This window comes from Rhinoderma darwinii, chromosome 6 (assembly GCF_050947455.1).
Source record: "Rhinoderma darwinii isolate aRhiDar2 chromosome 6, aRhiDar2.hap1, whole genome shotgun sequence".
Classification (NCBI taxonomy): domain Eukaryota; kingdom Metazoa; phylum Chordata; class Amphibia; order Anura; family Rhinodermatidae; genus Rhinoderma; species Rhinoderma darwinii.
In genome coordinates, this window is record NC_134692.1 from 24,143,842 (window position 1) to 24,163,185 (window position 19,344).

General features: G+C 42.7%; 1 protein-coding gene across 1 annotated transcript in view; it reads right to left on the reverse strand.

Moving 5' to 3' along the window:
• ACVR1C (activin A receptor type 1C) overlaps positions 1 to 18,674 on the reverse strand; it is a 66,402-nt gene extending 47,728 nt beyond the window's left edge. Inside the window, exon 1 of the mRNA XM_075829304.1 lies at positions 18,468 to 18,674. Coding sequence (XP_075685419.1) covers positions 18,468 to 18,546 — 79 coding nt within the window. The 5' untranslated portion in view covers positions 18,547 to 18,674. The remainder of the gene's footprint in view (positions 1 to 18,467) is intronic.
• Positions 18,675 to 19,344: the final 670 nt, after the last annotated feature.

Here is a 19,344-nt window from a genome sequence, read left to right on the forward strand (position 1 = left end):
ATCTTTCTATGACTCTCCCAGGATACGTTACATATATAGGCCGACCACAAATGGCAAATCTGCATGTTTGGCCTCATCACCCATTGACCCAATGTCCAATTTATATGATGGTACATAGACATCTGGCTGCCATACAAGTCATACAAATATGAACAAGAAATCTGGTCACATTTTAACCATTTATTTAGGAAGGTTTGACCTTACACATGGCACAATGTCCTGGTGATTTAGTCAAAATCGCCCCAATGCCCAACCATATTACCTCATGCATATGCGTCATTATAATTTGAAGAAGAATCACCAGTAGATATATACCCTTGAAGTGACTGTCCAGGAGTGAGCATAAAAATGCGTCAGGAACTATAAGTGATGCTACTATTTTTTTTCCACAGCGCTTTCCGTTGGGGAGTCCGTGATTTTACCGGAGACAATAGCGCAGCATGCTGTGCTATTGTCTCCGGTAATCTTGGCTGGATCTGCGACGGAGGCCCCTAAACAAAGCATCCAACGTAGGTGTGAATGAGGTCTTACTAAACCACCAGTGAGAAAAAGATGAACATCAGGTAATTGTCACACATATACTGAGTTCAATCAGCTCTAGGAAGTGTGGACCTGGAGAGTCACTTTAATTTGCTTTATTCGGTTCTTCAAAAATCTATTCAGCCATTTTCTAGCTGTCTCGCTTTCTGGAAAAGCTGGATGACCACATTTAGTCACCATTATAGTTTTACACCAGGGGCTCAGTCACAGATTTCCTGGTGTCCGTTTTAGTAAATACTTGCATTCCCCATAAAATAACAATTCTGTAGCATCTTTTCTTAGAACTCTGCATTGTGTAGTTCCTCTGTTATTCCACCTGGAAATGTATGAAGAAATTGACAACTGGGTCTTAACATTCCCCTTGTCAAATGAGTGTGTCGCTGCTCATTCTCAGTTATCCATTCAAATCTGACAGAGTGAGACTGTGTAGGGACACACCCCATAGACAAGAAGAATGGCAACACCCAGTTGTCAATTTATTCATACATTTCCAGGAGGAATAATAGAGCGATGGCAGAGTTATTTTATAAAGAATGAAAGCATCTGCTAAAATTCTTGAAGTGTGGACATAGATAGGCTTCACTGGCTCTTTGCCGAGGCTTACTGCTTTGATTAATGGTATAGGATCTCAAGCTGGGGACCCCCCTCAATAACATCCATATGCGCTAACAGGGTACATGGGAATGGGTTGTTCTGATGGGGTAACCCTTTTCCTGCTGGAATTTAAATAGTAAAAAAGATTGATGAGTTGGAGTAAACATTGCAAGTGACAAATATAATATTTGTAAGGATATTTCAGGGTCTGTGGGATACCCCTTTATCGGGTAGTGAGATACCAGGTACGTAGGTATATTTTGCGGATATTATAAATTGTTACATATTGATAAGAGGATAATGTACAGAATGTGTCCATACGATGTGGTTAATAAGTGACTGAACTCCTCTCTACGTGTGCGGTGTATCTCATTGAAGAGGTTTGAAGTGGTTGTGAGATAAGCTTCAACACAAAGGCAAAGCCGTCAGCCATTTAATACTACTGGGATATAACTGTAAGAGACTGTCAATATACTACTCGTGGTTAGCATTGTCGCCTTGTAGATTTGTTGCACTCCAGGGCAACATCCGCATAGCGTTTATATATTCTCCCTGTGTTCACGTAGATTTCCACCAGGTTAATTGTTTGCTATAAAAGTTGCCCTAGTTTTCATCTGTGTATTATAATGAGACAGGGAAATAAGTTTATTTACTGGCCACAGGGATTGATGTGAATGACTACAATCTGTGTACAGTACTGAGGAACATGTTGGTGCCAGGTGGGTATCTATAAGGCGTCCAAAGATTGTGATCTCATCTGGGTCCTGGAGCCTGAGGGGTCCCAAATGGTCCATCTGCACCTAATGGAATGCCAATACTACAAATGATGCATAATAGTTTAGGGGTCCAAATGTTAGGCCTCATGCATACGACCGTGCAGTATTTACGGTCAGTAAATACTGCACGGACAGGCCACGTAGTGTCACCCGCATTTGCGGACCGTGCTCACAGTAATAAGTATAGGAGCACGGTCCACAAATGCAAAAAATAGGACATGTCCTATTTTTTACGGGTCATTTCTACGGCCTGGACACGCACCCGTAAATATACGGGAAGGTGTCCGTGACCGATAGAAATGAATGGGTCACTATTTTATCCGCAATTACGGAACCATAATTGTGGATAAAAATTACGGTCGCGTGCATCAGCCCTTACAGATTTTATACTGGGTCCAAAAAGTTTACACCTCTGGTTGGTGCTGTAAATAACATGAATAAATACATCTGCCAACAGTACCATAGTGAAGTAAACAAAGAGGAGGGAGAGGAGGAGGATGCAGCTGCAGTTTTTCACTCTCTCTTTGAATTTTAGCATGGAGCGGGAGAGGGTAAGAAAAGCAGCAAGAGGGCAACATCTGATTGGCTCATGGAGCTCTACACAGTGGTAAGAGCCCACCCACTCAGCAGGCACAAAAAAATTAAATCTGCATTTTAAGAAGGAATTCTGGCTGCACTTCATCTCTACAGCTACATAAGGAGTGAATGTGATTTGGTTTGTATGGATAGGTACACTTTAGGGCCAGACTAATCTGATGATTACTACTATATATTAAATTGTATGCCATATGAGGTCCATCCAGGGGACATCAGATACATAGAAATCCTACTGAGACACCAAGGGTCCCCAACATGCCAATTTTTTTTACATCTGCACTAGAGATGGAGGTCCGAGACCAACACTGTTTTTAAAAGAGGGGGTGCATGATTTCTATTCTCAGCAGGAAAATGGTTACAAATGCACTCTCTATAGGTTTTTCAGGAATGTACTTTCCTAGAATAGACCATCAATGTGTGATCAGTAATGATCCGATCCCTGGGAGCCCACCTATCAGCAGAAACGAGGGGCATACATGCGCTTGTGTCTGGTACTGCAGATCAGCCCCATTAACTTGAGGAAAGGCTATTCATGTGTTTCACCAGAAAAAAACATAAAAGTATATAAGCAACAGGGAAACTCATCCCCTTCCCTAAATTATACTAAAGTATTATATTCTGTTTTAAGATGTAGAAGAGTAGTAAGAGAACTCATTGCTTTCCTACAACTGGCTTGTGTGTGGCTATTTCAGGTCAAGAGCAACAAAAACAATATAAACTGAAGGAACCTGAAGGTAGAAGGTGAATTAAAGACAAAAAGAAAAAATTGCCCTGTGCCCTATATCTGCCATACTGTGCTATACAGAAGAAAACATTGTAGACTGGATTTTATTGGTAAATAAAAAGGAACAAGCAGCAGTGAAGTAATAGTTCTGCATGTACTACTCAAACAATATAAAACGTCTAAAATACCGTACTTCTACTACACCCAACTGATACTACTGATGTGATATGAGACATAAAGAACATTCCTATTATGGAATGTTCTTTAAATTGTTTGTTAACTTGTTTACTGCAGTATAAAGGAAGTAGAAGAAAAATATAGGTGAAATAACTCGTCTGCACATTTTGCAGGTCGAATACTCCCTATGTTGGCTAGAAAAGCTAAAACAAACCTCAGCAAACCTTAGATCAAACCCGTCCAACTTATTAGGCTTCGTTCACATATGCGTCAGTTCTCCGTTCCGTCATTCCATCAGAGCTTTCCGTCGGAACGGAGCCCTGACTGACACAAACTGAAATCGTAGGTTTCCGTTTCCATCACCATTAATTTCAATGGTGACGGATCCGGTGCCAATGGTTTCAGTTTGTCTCCGTTGTGCAAGGGTTCCGTCGTTTTGACCGGATGAATAGCATAGTTGACTACGGTATTCATCCGGTCAAAACGACAGAACCCTTGCACAACGGAGACAAACTGAAACCATTGGCACCGGATCCGTCCCCATTGAAATCAATGGTGATGGAAACGGAAACCTACGGTTTCAGTTTGTGTCAGTCAGGGCTCCGTTCCGACAGAAAGCTCCGATGGAATGACGGAACGGAGCCCTGACGGAGATGTGACCGAAGCCTAACCTATAGGGCTGTAGTATATCTGGGGAATTAATGTGTTAAATTGCTGGCTGCATATTGTTTCAATGTTATATGACGTGACCCAGAGTGCCGGTTGTGGCTCGGTCAGTGTATTGCCTAGCTGGAGAATAAAGCAGCATCCTGAAGTCTGGGCCTGATAACCTGTGTCATAAACTACAAGACCCATTTGGTTTTGTTGGTTCTATGACTCAAACCCAAAGCAAGGCAGTTATCATGCTCTACTTGATCTCATAAAATGTTGTTACTGTCAAATTATATTATCCCCTTTTCTCGTTCCAATCTCTATGAGAATTAGAGATTACTGATAGGTGGGGTTCCTAGAGGTGCTCCCCGTATGAGACATTTATGGCATATCTTATACATATACCACAAATGTCTTTGGTCGGGATACCATTAAACTCGACTAGACCAAAATGATCATCATTAAACCCCCAGGCCACCAGGATTATTATTAAATTCACTGGGCCACCATGGATAAGGCTAAATCCACTGGACCATTATGGATCTTATGGTACCTACTAAGCCCGAAGGGAAATTATTATACTCATTAAACCATCAGGATTAAAACGGCACCTACTGGGCCACCAATGATATTATTACGCCCTACTAGACCATCATGGAGTCTACACTAAACAGCCACCAGACAATGAAGATTAGAGAAAATGTTACAGTGTTGGAGAGGTACAGGACATTGTAGAAGTGGGTGACCGCAATGACCTCATGGTGGTCAGCCTCATTACTGACCTCACCGTTTATTAAAAGTAAGAAGGCATAGAGATCCCAGCCAGAGCATTACGTTAAAGACAGAAGTTAGAATGGGAATAATAGTCTATTAGTATGTGTGAGCATTAAATAGGGGAACAAGTAGTCACTTAGTTGGACCACTATTTAATTAAATTTGAATTTGATTTCTGCAAATTCGAAATTTTGCAAATTTACATTTTTCAAAATAGACAATCCCTTCAGACATTCATTTTTAATTTGCAATATTTTTTTTAATTTAATTTCCCTCTGTAAATTTAAAGGCTATGTACACCTTCGGAATTTTCGATTTTTGTTCTCTTTTTTTGAGAAACAGCTGCTTTGTTTTCTGTATATAGAGCAGCTGTATTTTGTGCTGAATCCTGTATCTGTCTGGTCAGCAGCACTGATGGGTTCAGTGTCAGCAGGGATCGAGCTGTTGCCGATCACATCTAAGTTCATAACTTAGATGTGATCGATTACAGGTGGAACCCGCTGACGCTAAACCCGTCAGTCCCGCTGACCGGACGGACACAGGTCCCAGTGCACGATACAGTTGCTCTGTATACAGGATACAAAGCAGCTGTTTCTCAAAAAAGATTTATTTTTTTTAAATAAAAACACACCGAATTAAAGAAAAAATAAATCGCTTTCGAAGGTGTTCATAGCTTTTAAAGACTTTCAAATAAACTTCTAGAATGAGATGAAATTTTAGTGTAATGTATTGTACTCCGCAGGCTTATTATTCAACAACCTAAGGCTTCGTTCACATCTGCATCGGGGCTCCGTTCATGGGTTCCGTCTGAGCTTTCCGTCAGGGCAACCCATGAACGGAATCCAGAATCTTGACTGAGACAAACGAAAACCATAGGTTTCTGTTTGCATCACCATTGATTTCAATGGTGACTGATCTAGTGCCAATGGTTTCCGTTTGTCTCCTTTGTGCAAGGGTTCCATCATTTTGACGGAAGCAATACCGTAGTCGACATAAAACATAAAACTTCCTCCTACAGATCAATCTATTACTGTATATTTTGGACTCATCAATACAGAGTAATCTGACCTTGCAATTTCCTTTTATCCTTTTTAATAATGTCTGACCGCCTACCTGCCGAACATCTCGTCTGGAAATAATTAACATTTTACATTTAATTCAATTGCTTTCAGTTGCTCTTTAGTAGATTGAAAAATGAACTAAAAGCTGAAAAGCTTGACTCAGAGGGGTTTTCCACCTTCTGACAACTGATGACCTATCCACCGACTATCCGGTGGATAGGTGATCAGTACATGATCTATGGGGGTCCGACACCCGGGCCCCACACAGATCAGCTGGTCCGGTGCCTCCGTGCACCGAACGTACATGTCGGCCACGGAATAGCGGCCGAGCTGGAGTACTGCAGCTCTGCTCCTATTCAAGTGAATAGCAGCGCACCTGCAGTTCTGCAGCACGGCCCAACTGTTTCCGGCTCCATAGATAGTATTATGTGCCATAACATCCGGTGCCCGCAGGCCACCAGAGCGGCTTATAGGTGCGGGGTCTGGGTGTCAGACTCACACCGATGATATACTGATGACCTATCCGGCGGATAGGTCATCAGTTGTCAGAAGGTGGACAACTCCTTAAATATAAGGTAAGAAAATAATAGCTTTTTTGAAAAGTTTCTAGCTATTCCATATCTTGTAGTTCTGTCATATAATGTTATTATCAGCGAAGTGGGGAAATCCAAATTCCTGCAACAGGAGCTGTATACAGAATGTAGGCATCGTTTACACACACATTCGGCACATATTCTGTCAATGCAAAATAAGACAGGCTGACATAATGTGTCATAACCATTAATACAGCGTCTGTGAAGATGGAGACAAGGACGAGAGTCCTTTAACAAGAATACAGGCTGTAGTAAACATCACCTTTAGGGCAACTGTGAAGAAAACAGGCTTATTATTATATTGGACTTACAATAGTGCACCAAACGGCACAGCGTCACCTGTGAGTCACGGTAAAATTACACCACTACCACAACTCATGCCGTGACTTCAATGTTTCCCTATAGGAAGAAAGTGGTGAGTCGATCATGCAACCATTGCAACATCAAACAAATAACCAATGCTGCAATTTGGAGCCCTAGCATTATAAAGAGAATATTTCAAATAGTAACATTCTTTGTACAATCATTTAACTGGTTCAAACTGATTTGTATGTACAGATAGTACTGCCTTCCGGTCACTCCCTATAAATGATGTAGGTACAGATAGTACTGCCTTTCTGTTTCTTTCTTTGTGAATCATGTATGTACAGATAGCACTGCCTCCTTGTCTCTCCCTGCGAATGTTGTAGGTACAGATAGAACTGCCTCCCTGTCTATCTTTGTAAATTATATTGTACAGATAGTACTGCCTCCCTGCAAATGATGTAGGTACAGATAGTATTGCCTTCCAGGTTTCTCCCTGTGAATAATGTAGGAACAGATAGTACTGCCTTCCTCTTTCTTTCATTCTTTGTGAATCATTTATGTACAAATAGCACTGGCTCCTTGTCTCTACCTGTGAATGTTGTAGTTATACTGTAGATAGTACTGCCTCCCTATCTCTCCGTGTAAATTATGTAGCCACAGATAGTATTGCCTCTCTGTCTATCTTTGTGTTAGGGATCTGCCAGGTACTACATCTAGGTATACTCCTGGGATTAATCAATCCACACCTGAGGCCAGACCTGTTCGACTGACACCATCTCCCACCAACCAGGGTGGCAGGCTCAGGAGTGGGAGAGCCTATCTCGGCCTGGTCAGTCGGAGTTAGCTCCGCCCCCTGTCCTTTATTACCTGCTGTGTTCTCCTCCTCAGTGCTTGTAATTCTTTTGGATTCCTGGCCCCACTGCTGCTTGCTCCAGCCTGCTTCTGCCGTGCTTCTGCCTTGCTGCTGTTCTGCTTAACCCGCTTTGCTTTGCCTCCGGCTTGCTTCCTCCTCTGTGCTCACTTGGGTATACTCCACTTCATCCTGGTCCTGACAACTCATTCACCGCTCCGTTTCCTCGCGGCGTTCCGTGGGCTACTGCCCCTTCCCTTGCGTGTTCCCTGTTTGTTCTCCTGTGCACTTAGACAGCGTAGGGACCGCCGCCCAGTTGTACCCCGTCGCCTAGGGCGGGTCGTTGCAAGTAGGCAGGGACAGGGCGGTGGGTAGATTAGGGCTCACTTTCCCTTCACCTCCTTCCTGCCATTACATAATTACAAGCCCCTTACCTAGTCTACCATTTCCCCTACGTTGACGCTATCATGGACCCCCTTGAGACCCTGACCCAGCAGATGCAGGGCCTCTCCCTACAGGTCCAGGCCCTGGCCCAGAGGGTCAACCAGGGTGACGCTGCCGTAGTAGTTCCCCTCACCTCACCTCTAGAACCCGACCTCAAGTTACCTGACCGGTTCTCAGGGGACCGTAAGACGTTTCTCTCCTTCCGGGAGAGTTGCAGACTGTATTACCGCCTTAAACCCCACTCCTCAGGTTCCGAGAACCAGCGGGTGGGTATCATCATATCCCGACTCCAGGAAGGGCCCCAAGAGTGGGCCTTCTCCTTGGCTCCTGACGCCCCTGAACTTTCCTCTGTTGATCGCTTTTTCTCTGCCCTCGGACTCATTTACGACGAGACTGACAGGACTGCTTTAGCCGAGAGTCAGCTGGTGACCTTACGTCAGGGTAGCAGACCGGTTGAGGAGTACTGTTCTGATTTTAGAAAGTGGTGCGTAGCTTCTCGGTGGAACGATCCGGCCCTAAGGTGCCAGTTTAGGTTAGGATTATCTGACGCCCTGAAGGATCTGCTGGTTAGTTACCCCTCTTCTGACTCCCTTGACCAGGTTATGGCCCTAGCAGTACGACTTGACCGACGTCTCAGGGAACGTCAGCTTGAACGCTTCAATGTGCTCCCCTCTGACCTTTCTGCGATTCCCCCCGAGGTCCCGTCTCCTCGCCCCTCCACGGATTACTCGGAGGTACCTATGCAACTCGGGGCCTCCATGTCCCCTCGACAACGTAGGGAGTTTCGCAGAATGAATGGTCTCTGCTTCTACTGTGGGGACGACAAGCATCTTCTGAACACCTGTCCCAGGCGCAAGAATAAAAAGCCGGAAAACTTCCGCGCCTAAGTGATCATCGGGGAGGTCACTTGGGCGCACAGGTATTTCCCGTTAATGTGAAACGCAATAAAATTTTGCTTCCCTTTCAGGTCTCGTTTGCTGGCCAGTCTGCCACTGGCAGTGCTTTCGTGGATTCTGGCTCATCTGCTAATATCATGTCTGTGGAATTTGCTATGTCTCTAAAAATGCCTTTTATTGATTTACCTTATCCTATCCCTGTAGTAGGTATCGACTCAACTCCCCTTGCTAATGGTTATTTTACTCAGCATACTCCTGTTTTTGAACTCCTGGTTGGCTCCATGCATTTGGAGCAGTGCTCTGTACTGGTGATGCAGGGATTATCGTCTGATCTGGTATTAGGTCTTCCCTGGTTGCAGTTGCATAATCCCACGTTTGATTGGAATACTGGGGAGCTTACCAAATGGGGTAATGAATGTCTTATGTCATGTCTTTCTGTTAACTCTATTTCTCCCCGGGAGGAGGTAAACACGCTTCCTGAGTTTGTTCAGGACTTCGCCGATGTGTTTTCTAAGGAGGCCTCCGAGGTGTTGCCCCCCCATAGAGATTACGATTGCGCCATCGATTTGGTGCCTGGTGCCAAGCTTCCTAAGGGTAGGATATTTAATCTTTCATGTCCTGAACGTGAAGCTATGAGGGTGTATATCCAAGAATGCCTGGCCAAGGGTTTCATTCGCCCCTCGACTTCTCCTGTAGGTGCTGGCTTCTTCTTCGTGGGGAAGAAGGATGGTGGTCTTAGGCCGTGCATTGATTATCGTAACCTGAATAAGGTCACCGTAAGGAACCAGTACCCACTTCCTTTGATTCCGGATCTTTTTAATCAGGTTCAGGGAGCCCAATGGTTTTCTAAGTTCGATCTACGGGGGGCATATAACCTTATCCGCATCAAAGAGGGGGATGAGTGGAAAACTGCGTTCAACACACCCGAGGGTCATTTCGAATACCTGGTCATGCCCTTTGGGTTGTGTAATGCTCCTGCTGTCTTCCAGAATTTTATTAATGAAATCCTGAGAGATTACCTGGGTAATTTTCTTGTTGTTTACCTTGATGACATACTGGTGTTTTCCAAGGACTGGTCCTCCCACGTGGAGCATGTCAGGAAGGTGCTCCAGGTCCTTCGGGAGAATAATCTGTTTGCTAAGACTGAAAAATGTGTCTTTGGGGTACAGGAGATACCATTTTTAGGGCAAATCCTCACTCCTCATGAATTCCGCATGGACCCTGCCAAGGTTCAGGCTGTGGCGGAATGGGTCCAACCTGCCTCCCTTAAGGCGTTACAGTGTTTTTTAGGGTTTGCCAACTATTACAGGAGATTTATTGCCAACTTCTCGGTCGTCGCTAAGCCTCTTACGGACCTTACTCGCAAGGGTGCTGATGTCCTCCATTGGCCCCCTGAGGCCGTCCAGGCCTTTGAGACCCTCAAGAAGTGCTTTATCTCGGCCCCCGTGCTGATTCAGCCCAACCAAGAGGAGCCATTTATTGTGGAGGTTGACGCATCTGAGGTGGGAGTGGGGGCCGTCTTGTCCCAGGGTACCAGCTCCCTCACCCATCTCCGCCCCTGTGCTTACTTCTCTAGGAAGTTTTCGCCAACGGAGAGTAACTATGATATTGGCAACCGCGAACTTCTAGCCATTAAATGGGCTTTTGAAGAGTGGCGACACTTCCTGGAGGGGGCCAGACACCAGGTAACGGTCCTTACAGATCACAAGAATCTGGTTTTCTTAGAATCGGCCCGGAGGCTTAATCCTAGACAAGCTGGGCACTATTCTTTACCAGATTTAATTTCTTGGTTACCTATAGGGCTGGGTCCAAGAATATTAAGGCTGATGCCCTGTCACGTAGTTTCATGGCCAATCCTCCTTCCGAGAAGGATCCTGCTTGTATTTTACCCCCTGGTATAATCGTTTCTGCCACGGATTCTGATTTAGCTTCTGATATCGCGGCTGATCAGGGTGCAGCTCCCGGGAACGTCCCTGGGGACAAACTGTTTGTTCCCCTGCAATACCGGCTAAGGGTACTCAGGGAAAACCATGACTCCACTCTATCTGGTCATCCTGCCATCTTAGGCACCAAACACCTCATTACCAGAAACTATTGGTGGCCTGGGTTGCCTAAAGACGTTAGGGCTTACGTCGCCGCTTGTGAGGTTTGCGCTAGGTCCAAAACCCCTAGGTCCCGACCTGCGGGCCTACTACGTTCCTTGCCCATTCCACAGAGACCTTGGACCCATATCTCCATGGATTTTATCACCGATTTGCCTCCATCTCAGGGCAAGTCGGTGGTGTGGGTGGTAGTAGACCGCTTCAGCAAGATGTGCCACTTTGTGCCCCTTAAGAAGCTACCTAACGCCAAGACGTTAGCTTCTTTGTTTGTGAAACACATCCTGCGTCTCCATGGGGCCCCAGTCAATATCGTTTCTGACAGAGGGGTACAATTTGTTTCCTTATTTTGGAGAGCCTTTTGTAAAAAGTTGGAGATTGATCTGTCCTTCTCCTCCGCCTTCCATCCCGAAACTAATGGCCAAACGGAGAGGACTAACCAGTCCCTGGAACAATATTTAAGGTGTTTCATCTCTGACTGTCAATTCGATTGGGTCTCATTCCTTCCCCTTGCTGAATTTTCCCTGAATAACCGGGTCAGTAACTCGTCAGGGGTCTCCCCGTTTTTCTGTAATTTCGGGTTTAACCCAAGGTTCTCCTCCGTTTCCCCTGGTTGTTCCAATAATCCTGAGGTAGAGGATGTTCATCGGGAACTGTGCACTGTCTGGGCCCAGGTTCAGAAGAACCTAGAGGCGTCCCAAAGCGCACAAAAGATTCAGGCGGATAGTAGACGTTCTGCTAACCCCCGGTTTGTCGTCGGGGATTTGGTCTGGTTGTCGTCCAGGAACTTGCGCCTTAAGGTCCCGTCCAGGAAGTTTGCTCCCCGATTTATTGGGCCTTATAAGATCATTGAAGTCCTCAACCTTGTATCCTTCCGTCTGGAGCTGCCCCCATCCTTTCGCATACATGACGTCTTCCATGCCTCCCTCCTTAAACGCTGCTCCCCGTCCTGGTCCCCCTCGAGGAAACCTCCTGTTCCCGTTCTCACCCCTGAGGGGGTGGAATTCGAGGTGGCCAAGATTATTGACAGTAGGATGGTCCAGGGCTCCCTCCAGTACCTGGTCCATTGGAGAGGGTACGGGCCGGAGGAGAGGACTTGGGTACCTGCCCGTGATGTTCACGCTGGGGTATTGATCAGGAGGTTCCACCTTCTCTTCCCTACTAAACCGGGTCCTCTTAGTAAGGGTCCGGTGGCCCCTCATAAAAGGGGGAGTACTGTTAGGGATCTGCCAGGTACTACATCTAGGTATACTCCTGGGATTAATCAATCCACACCTGAGGCCAGACCTGTTCGACTGACACCATCTCCCACCAACCAGGGTGGCAGGCTCAGGAGTGGGAGAGCCTATCGCGGCCTGGTCAGTCGGAGTTAGCTCCGCCCCCTGTCCTTTATTACCTGCTGTGTTCTCCTCCTCAGTGCTTGTAATTCTTTTGGATTCCTGGCCCCACTGCTGCTTGCTCCAGCCTGCTTCTGCCGTGCTTCTGCCTTGCTGCTGTTCTGCTTAACCCGCTTTGCTTTGCCTCCGGCTTGCTTCCTCCTCTGTGCTCACTTGGGTATACTCCACTTCATCCTGGTCCTGACAACTCATTCACCGCTCCGTTTCCTCGCGGCGTTCCGTGGGCTACTGCCCCTTCCCTTGCGTGTTCCCTGTTTGTTCTCCCGTGCACTTAGACAGCGTAGGGACCGCCGCCCAGTTGTACCCCGTCGCCTAGGGCGGGTCGTTGCAAGTAGGCAGGGACAGGGCGGTGGGTAGATTAGGGCTCACTTTCCCTTCACCTCCTTCCTGCCATTACACTTTGTAAATTATGTTGTATAGATAGTACTGCCACCATGTCTCTCCGTGAATGATGTAGATACAGATAGTACTGCCTTCCTGTCTCCCTCGCTCTCTCTGTATGATTTGTGTATACATAGTACTGCCTCCATGTCTCTCCCTGAGAAAGTTGTAGGGATATATAATACTGCCTCCCTGTCTCTCTCCCTGTGAATGATGTAGGTATATATAATACTGCCTCCCTGTGAATGATGTAGGTACAGATAGTACTGACTCCCTATCTATCTAGTAAATTATGCAGTTGCATATAGTACATTCAATGCATGAAAATGCAGGGCCACAAGAATGAGTGGACCACAATAATTGTTGGGCTAAAGGCTAAACTTTGGCCTAAACTGCAGCAAAACAGGTTGCAAACGGTGGCTTGCGACAAACTTGCATTAAAATCTCCAGCAGTCATACCCTCAGCGACCATACAGTAATGGCATATCCTAGCTATGATTTTTGTGTGACACGAATAATTTTTTAGGAAAAATAGGTGAAAATAGCACAAATTTATGCCGGCTCATAGCAGGCGGAGATTTGATTTTGTGGCTGCCAGTTAGTTCAAAATGCGCCAAATTTATTAAGAGGCGTGTGCCAGTCTTTGCAAATGTGGGCCAAGGTGTTTTCCCTGAGGCAACTCTGCTACCGTTGGAAAATCCCATTCACTGGAATGAAACGTTTTTGTAGTGCAGATTTTCAGTACCGGAATCCACAACAATTCCACAATTTCTAAGCCTGGCCTAAAAATTAGATGGTGGAGAAAGCACATCAGGAGGATACATAGCTTGGATCTAAATAGTGACTGCAGACAACGGCTGCACTTTAATGGAGATAGCTCCACTCAGTCTCCTTCTCTCACCAGCCGCATTGGTTTGCAGAACAAGGGTCAGGGTTTTTTTGTTTTTTTTTTACTGCTCCAATTTATCTAAAATTAAAAAAAATACAGCAACTTTGCAAAAAGTTTTAATTTAAAATGTCCTACCGTTTCAGGTCTACAGCTCCTATGCATATCTATGAGTCTACATTCTACAAACAGATCCTGTGTATATTCTTATCCTGCTGCAATACCTGTGAAACAAAAAGACTGCAATATCTGCGTGTCGAAGACTCACAGTGAGCAAGAAGAAATTAAGTGGAAGCAACGCTTGTATGAACGCTGCGGCCACTTCAAAACAGCTGATTGTCGGGGGTCCCGGAAGCCGGACCTCGACCCATCAGCTATTGATGGCCTATCCTGAGAATAGGCCATCAATTTTTATTGTCTGGAAACCCCCTTCAAGGCCCTTTTACATTTGCCAATGATTGGGTGAAGCTGCGTTTGTATGAACGCTCCTTCCCGATTATTGCCCTGCATAAACAGGACAGCGATCAGCCAATGAACAAGCAACCACTCGATCATCAGATACTCAGATCTTTAATGCGGCCAGATGGTCACTCCCTGTGCAAACAAATGTTCCCCATACTTGCAATCATTGCTTTGTTCAAATGATGCAAGCTAGCATCGATCGACAAACCGGATTGTCAATCAGCGCCCGTATAACGGGTAGAATTCTGCCCGTATAAAAGGAACTTTACTCTCTACCATATGCCCCCCCTTCTGCTGTCTATAGGAAAAAAAGAAGAAGCAGATAAGAAGGAGTTACACATGACTGCAGGTTTAGACTACACACTGGGGTGTAAGTAGCTATAGGGGCTGCAGAGGTAGCAGTTGCACCCAGGCCCAGTTTTCTGAGAAGGCCCAAAGGCCCCTCTATCGCATCAGACACCAGTAATATAAATGACACATGTTAGGTGACACATTTTAAATTGGGCATCGAAGTTACACCACTGACTACAAACAGGGTTTGATTGTAGTCTGTAACCATGGAGACACAATTTTTTTTAGATGCATGCAAGCAATATTATCATTTATTTCTGTTGCAATGCCACATATAATGTCAGTACATGTGACATATTATTAAAATATCATCCTGCACTTCATAACTAGAGGGAAGACTGTATGATAGGAATAGTTTGTTTTGCATTCATTGGGTGGGGGGCATGACAAATAACTTGAGGTGATACATGTAGCAATATTGCAACATCCTAGCCACCCCCCACAGTTTGATACATGAGCCCCGGGGTATTCATATAGCCGCACATCTATCAGATGTATATCCTTGCACGGGTATTTCTGACCTTTTTTTAGAAGCTCTCTCCCTTAAGAAGATTACACAAGGGCTCAGAGTTCACCCCACAGCAGCAGATTTAATCACGTATAGCTTGCGCTCACCGGTAAAGCCTCAAACACAATGTTCATGTAACAACAAATATTCAGCTAGGACAACATTGACTGAGAGGTTTCTTTAAATGATCTGAAATACATAAAATATGGGACTGACCACCGCAATCGGCTGTAATCACCTACAGATCAACCCCCCACCCCTGTAAACACATACGCACCAAGCTTAATGCTGATGAATTGAGTAATGCCAGCTAGATCATGCCAGTCTATGCTAGCACAATGCAATCTGTTACTTGTGGTGTATTCAGATGGTATATAAGGAAATATATGTGTGTTTATATATGGATTTCTATATGTTTGTATGTATACTTATATATATGTGTATGTTTTTATATATGTCTAGGTACAAACAGATTCTTTTTAAAGTGCATTTCCCCCTAAAATCCTTGAGTTGTCTTCTTCTGTCAAGTTACGAATTCTATGAGTTGCAATTATTATGAGTGTCAAAGCTCCTACCGGTGATCACCCAACTTTCCTAGTCACGAGTGGCAAAGCTAAACATTCAGTAATCCATCTCATACTCGCGTATTTTTGCATAACCCGGCTGTTCTGCCATTCAGGACTGTAGGAAAGCTGGGTGATAACACCTGTGGGAGGTATAATCGGCCACCCTAGAAGTCTTTATGCACTTTACCTACATTAGCGGATGCTGAAGACAATGAAATAGCTGGGGATAAAAGATATCAAGTGTATTCATAGATCAATCCATACAGTGATAGGAGAGGTGTCAGTGGTTCTGAACTCTGCTTCATGGCCAAGAAAAAGGAAAGATAACGGAGCAGGAAAGAAGAAGAAGAGTATTCAGGAGTGGGGAGCTAGTAAGACCCCGGGGGAGTTCTGATGCCGGACACGTGAAAAAAACACTAGTTATATATAAGGTGCAGTTATATATAGAGCACATAGGTGAACTGTACAGTGTGTATATCGTATGATTTATGTATAGATTAATGGATTGTATTCATGTGTTTAAGAGTGTGTATTTATATATAAATATATATGTGTGTAGAATTGCATGTACATTTAATGTACAGTATATGTATGTACCCTGTATCGTATTACATATAGGGTACATACATAAATAGTATATTATAGTATTCACATGCACATTTTATGTATAGTGTATTCTTATATAGCACATGTATATGTAGTGCACATATATATATATATATATATGTGTGTGTGTGTGTGTGTGTGTGTGTGTGTGTGTGTGTGTGTGTGTGTGTGTGTGTGTGTGTGTGTGTGTGTGTGTGTGTGTGTGCTATAAATACACATGTACTAAATATATATATAAATATATAGTGTATTCTTCAATGTTATATGTATGTATCATGCACCCATATATAGTTAATGTGTATATATAGTGTAACCATGTACATCACCTATGTATAATGTATCTATATAGTACATCTGTATACACTGTATCCATATATAGTACATTTATGTATCGTGTACCAATGTATATGTTTGTTTACTCATGAATACTATATGTATACATAGTTTATCAAAATGTATTATATATAAAGTGCATGTATATATAGTTTATCCATATATAGTATATGTTTGTATAGTGTAACCATATATAGTTCATGTATCCATGTAGAGTTTATGTAAATATAGTGTATCAATGTATAGTATGTCCATATATAGCACATACAGATATAGAGTATTCATGTAGAGATCATGTATGTGTAGTGTATTTATGTATAGATTATGTATGTGTATTGTATTCATGTATAGATTATGTAAGTGTAGTGTATTAATGTATAGATTATGTAAGTGTAGTGTATTCATGTATAGATTATGTATGTGTAGTGTATTAATGTATAGATTATGTATGTGTAGTGTATTCATGTATAGATTATGTAAGTGTAGTGTATTCATGTATAGATTATGCAAGTGTAGTGTATTCATCTATAGATTATGTATGTGTAGTGTATTTATCTATAGATTATGTATGTGTAGAGTATTCATGTAGAGATCATGTATGTGTAGTGTATTTATGTATAGATTATGTATGTGTAGTGTATTCATGTATAGATTATGTAAATGTAGTGTATTCATCTATAGATTATGTATGTGTAGTGTATTTATGTATAGATTATGTATGTGTAGTGTATTTATGTATAGATTATGTATGTGTAGTGTATTTATCTATAGATTATGTATGTGTCGTGTATTCATGCATAGATTATGTATGTGTAGTGTATTCATGTATAGATTATGTATGTGTCGTTTATTTATGTGTAGATTATGTATGTGTAGTGTATTTATGTATAGATTATGTATGTGTAGTGTATTCATGTATAGATCATGTATGTGTAGTGTATTCATGTATATATTATGTATGCGTAGTGTATTCCTGTATAGATCATGTATGTGTAGTGTATTTATCTATAGATTATGTATGTGTAGTGTATTTATGTATAGATTATGTATGTGTAGTGTATTTATGTATAGATCATGTATGTGTAGTGTATTCATGTATAGTTTATGTATGTGTAGTGTATTCATGTATAGATTATGTATGTGTAGTGTATTCATGTAAAGATTATGTATGGGTAGTGTATTCATGTATAGATTATGTATGTGTAGTGTATTCATGTATAGATTATGTATGTGTAGTGTATTCATGTATAGATTATGTATGGGTAGTGTATTTATGTATAGATTATGTATGTGTAGTGTATTTATGTATAGATCATGTATGTGTAGTGTATTCATGCATAGATCATGTATGTGTAGTGTATTCATGTATAGATTATGTATGTGTAGTGTATTCATGTATAGATTATGTATGTGTAGTGTATTTATCTATAGATTATATATGTGTAGTGTATTCATGTATGGATTATGTATGTGTAGTGTATTTATCTATAGATTATGTATGTGTAGTGTATTTATCTATAGATTATGTATGTGTAGTGTATTTATCTATAGATTATGTATGTGTAGTGCATTCCTGTATAGATCATGTATGTGTAGTGTATTTATCTATAGATTATGTATGTGTAGTGTATTTATCTATAGATTATGTATGTGTAGTGTATTTATCTATAGATTATGTATGTGTAGTGTATTTATCTATAGATTATGTATGTGTAGTGTATTTATCTATAGATTATGTATGTGTAGTGTGTTTATGAATGGTACATGTATATATTGTTTATCAATGCTTCGTATTTGTATATATATCTAGTTTACAGCAGTGTCTGCCCCCCGCACCCCGTTTTAGTCGCTGTAACCTTTGCAATGAGCCGCGCAGTTAGTATAGGATCCAGTACCTGTGCACAAGGTGGCCGCTCCCAGCAGCAGGAGTACCGCCGTGGCCCGGGGCAGGGGAGGGAGCCCGGAGGTCAGCATGGTGCACACGCATCTGCAGGCGGTTGCCGTCCCCGGCTGGGTCGGATGAGATGTCCGAGCTGAGGAGCAGGAGGCTGGGGCAGTGTGACTGGAGCTCCCGGGCACTTTCCAAGCTCTGATCACATCCAGCAACTCCTCCTCCAGCCTGTCACATGAGGCCGAGCTGTCACTTGTCACCCTGCACCCCAGCCTGTGACCAGCTCACAATTATTATCTATACATGTATGTGAGTGCGGTCATCATTTATTATTATTCTTTTATTATTATTATTGAATGTATTATTTTTTTTATTATAAATTATTTGGTATTATTAAATATTTATTATTGTTTATTATATTTTTTATTTAGAACGCATATAATATGTGGCCATAGAGTATGATCATATCCTTCAGTTGTATCAAGGGTAAAATTGTTTTTCTTTAACCCCTTCCCATTGCAGCCATTTTTTTGGATTTTCATTTTTACCTCCCGACCTTACAAAAGTCATTACTATTTTTCCTCTATTGCTTTTCAGTGCTTCGTTTTTACGGCGTTCACTGTGCAATTAAATCAACATGTTACGTTTATTCTGTGGGTCAATACAATTACGGCAATACCAAATTTATACAGTTTTTTTTCTATTTTACTACTTTTACAAGGAAAAAAGTAATTGTAAAAAACAAAAATGATTTTGTGTTGCCAAATTCTGAGAGCCATAAATTCTTTATTTTTTTCGTCGATTGAGCGGTATGAAGGGTTATTTTTTGCGGGATGAGCTGTAGTTTTTAATGGTATCATTTTGGGGTACATGCAAGTTTA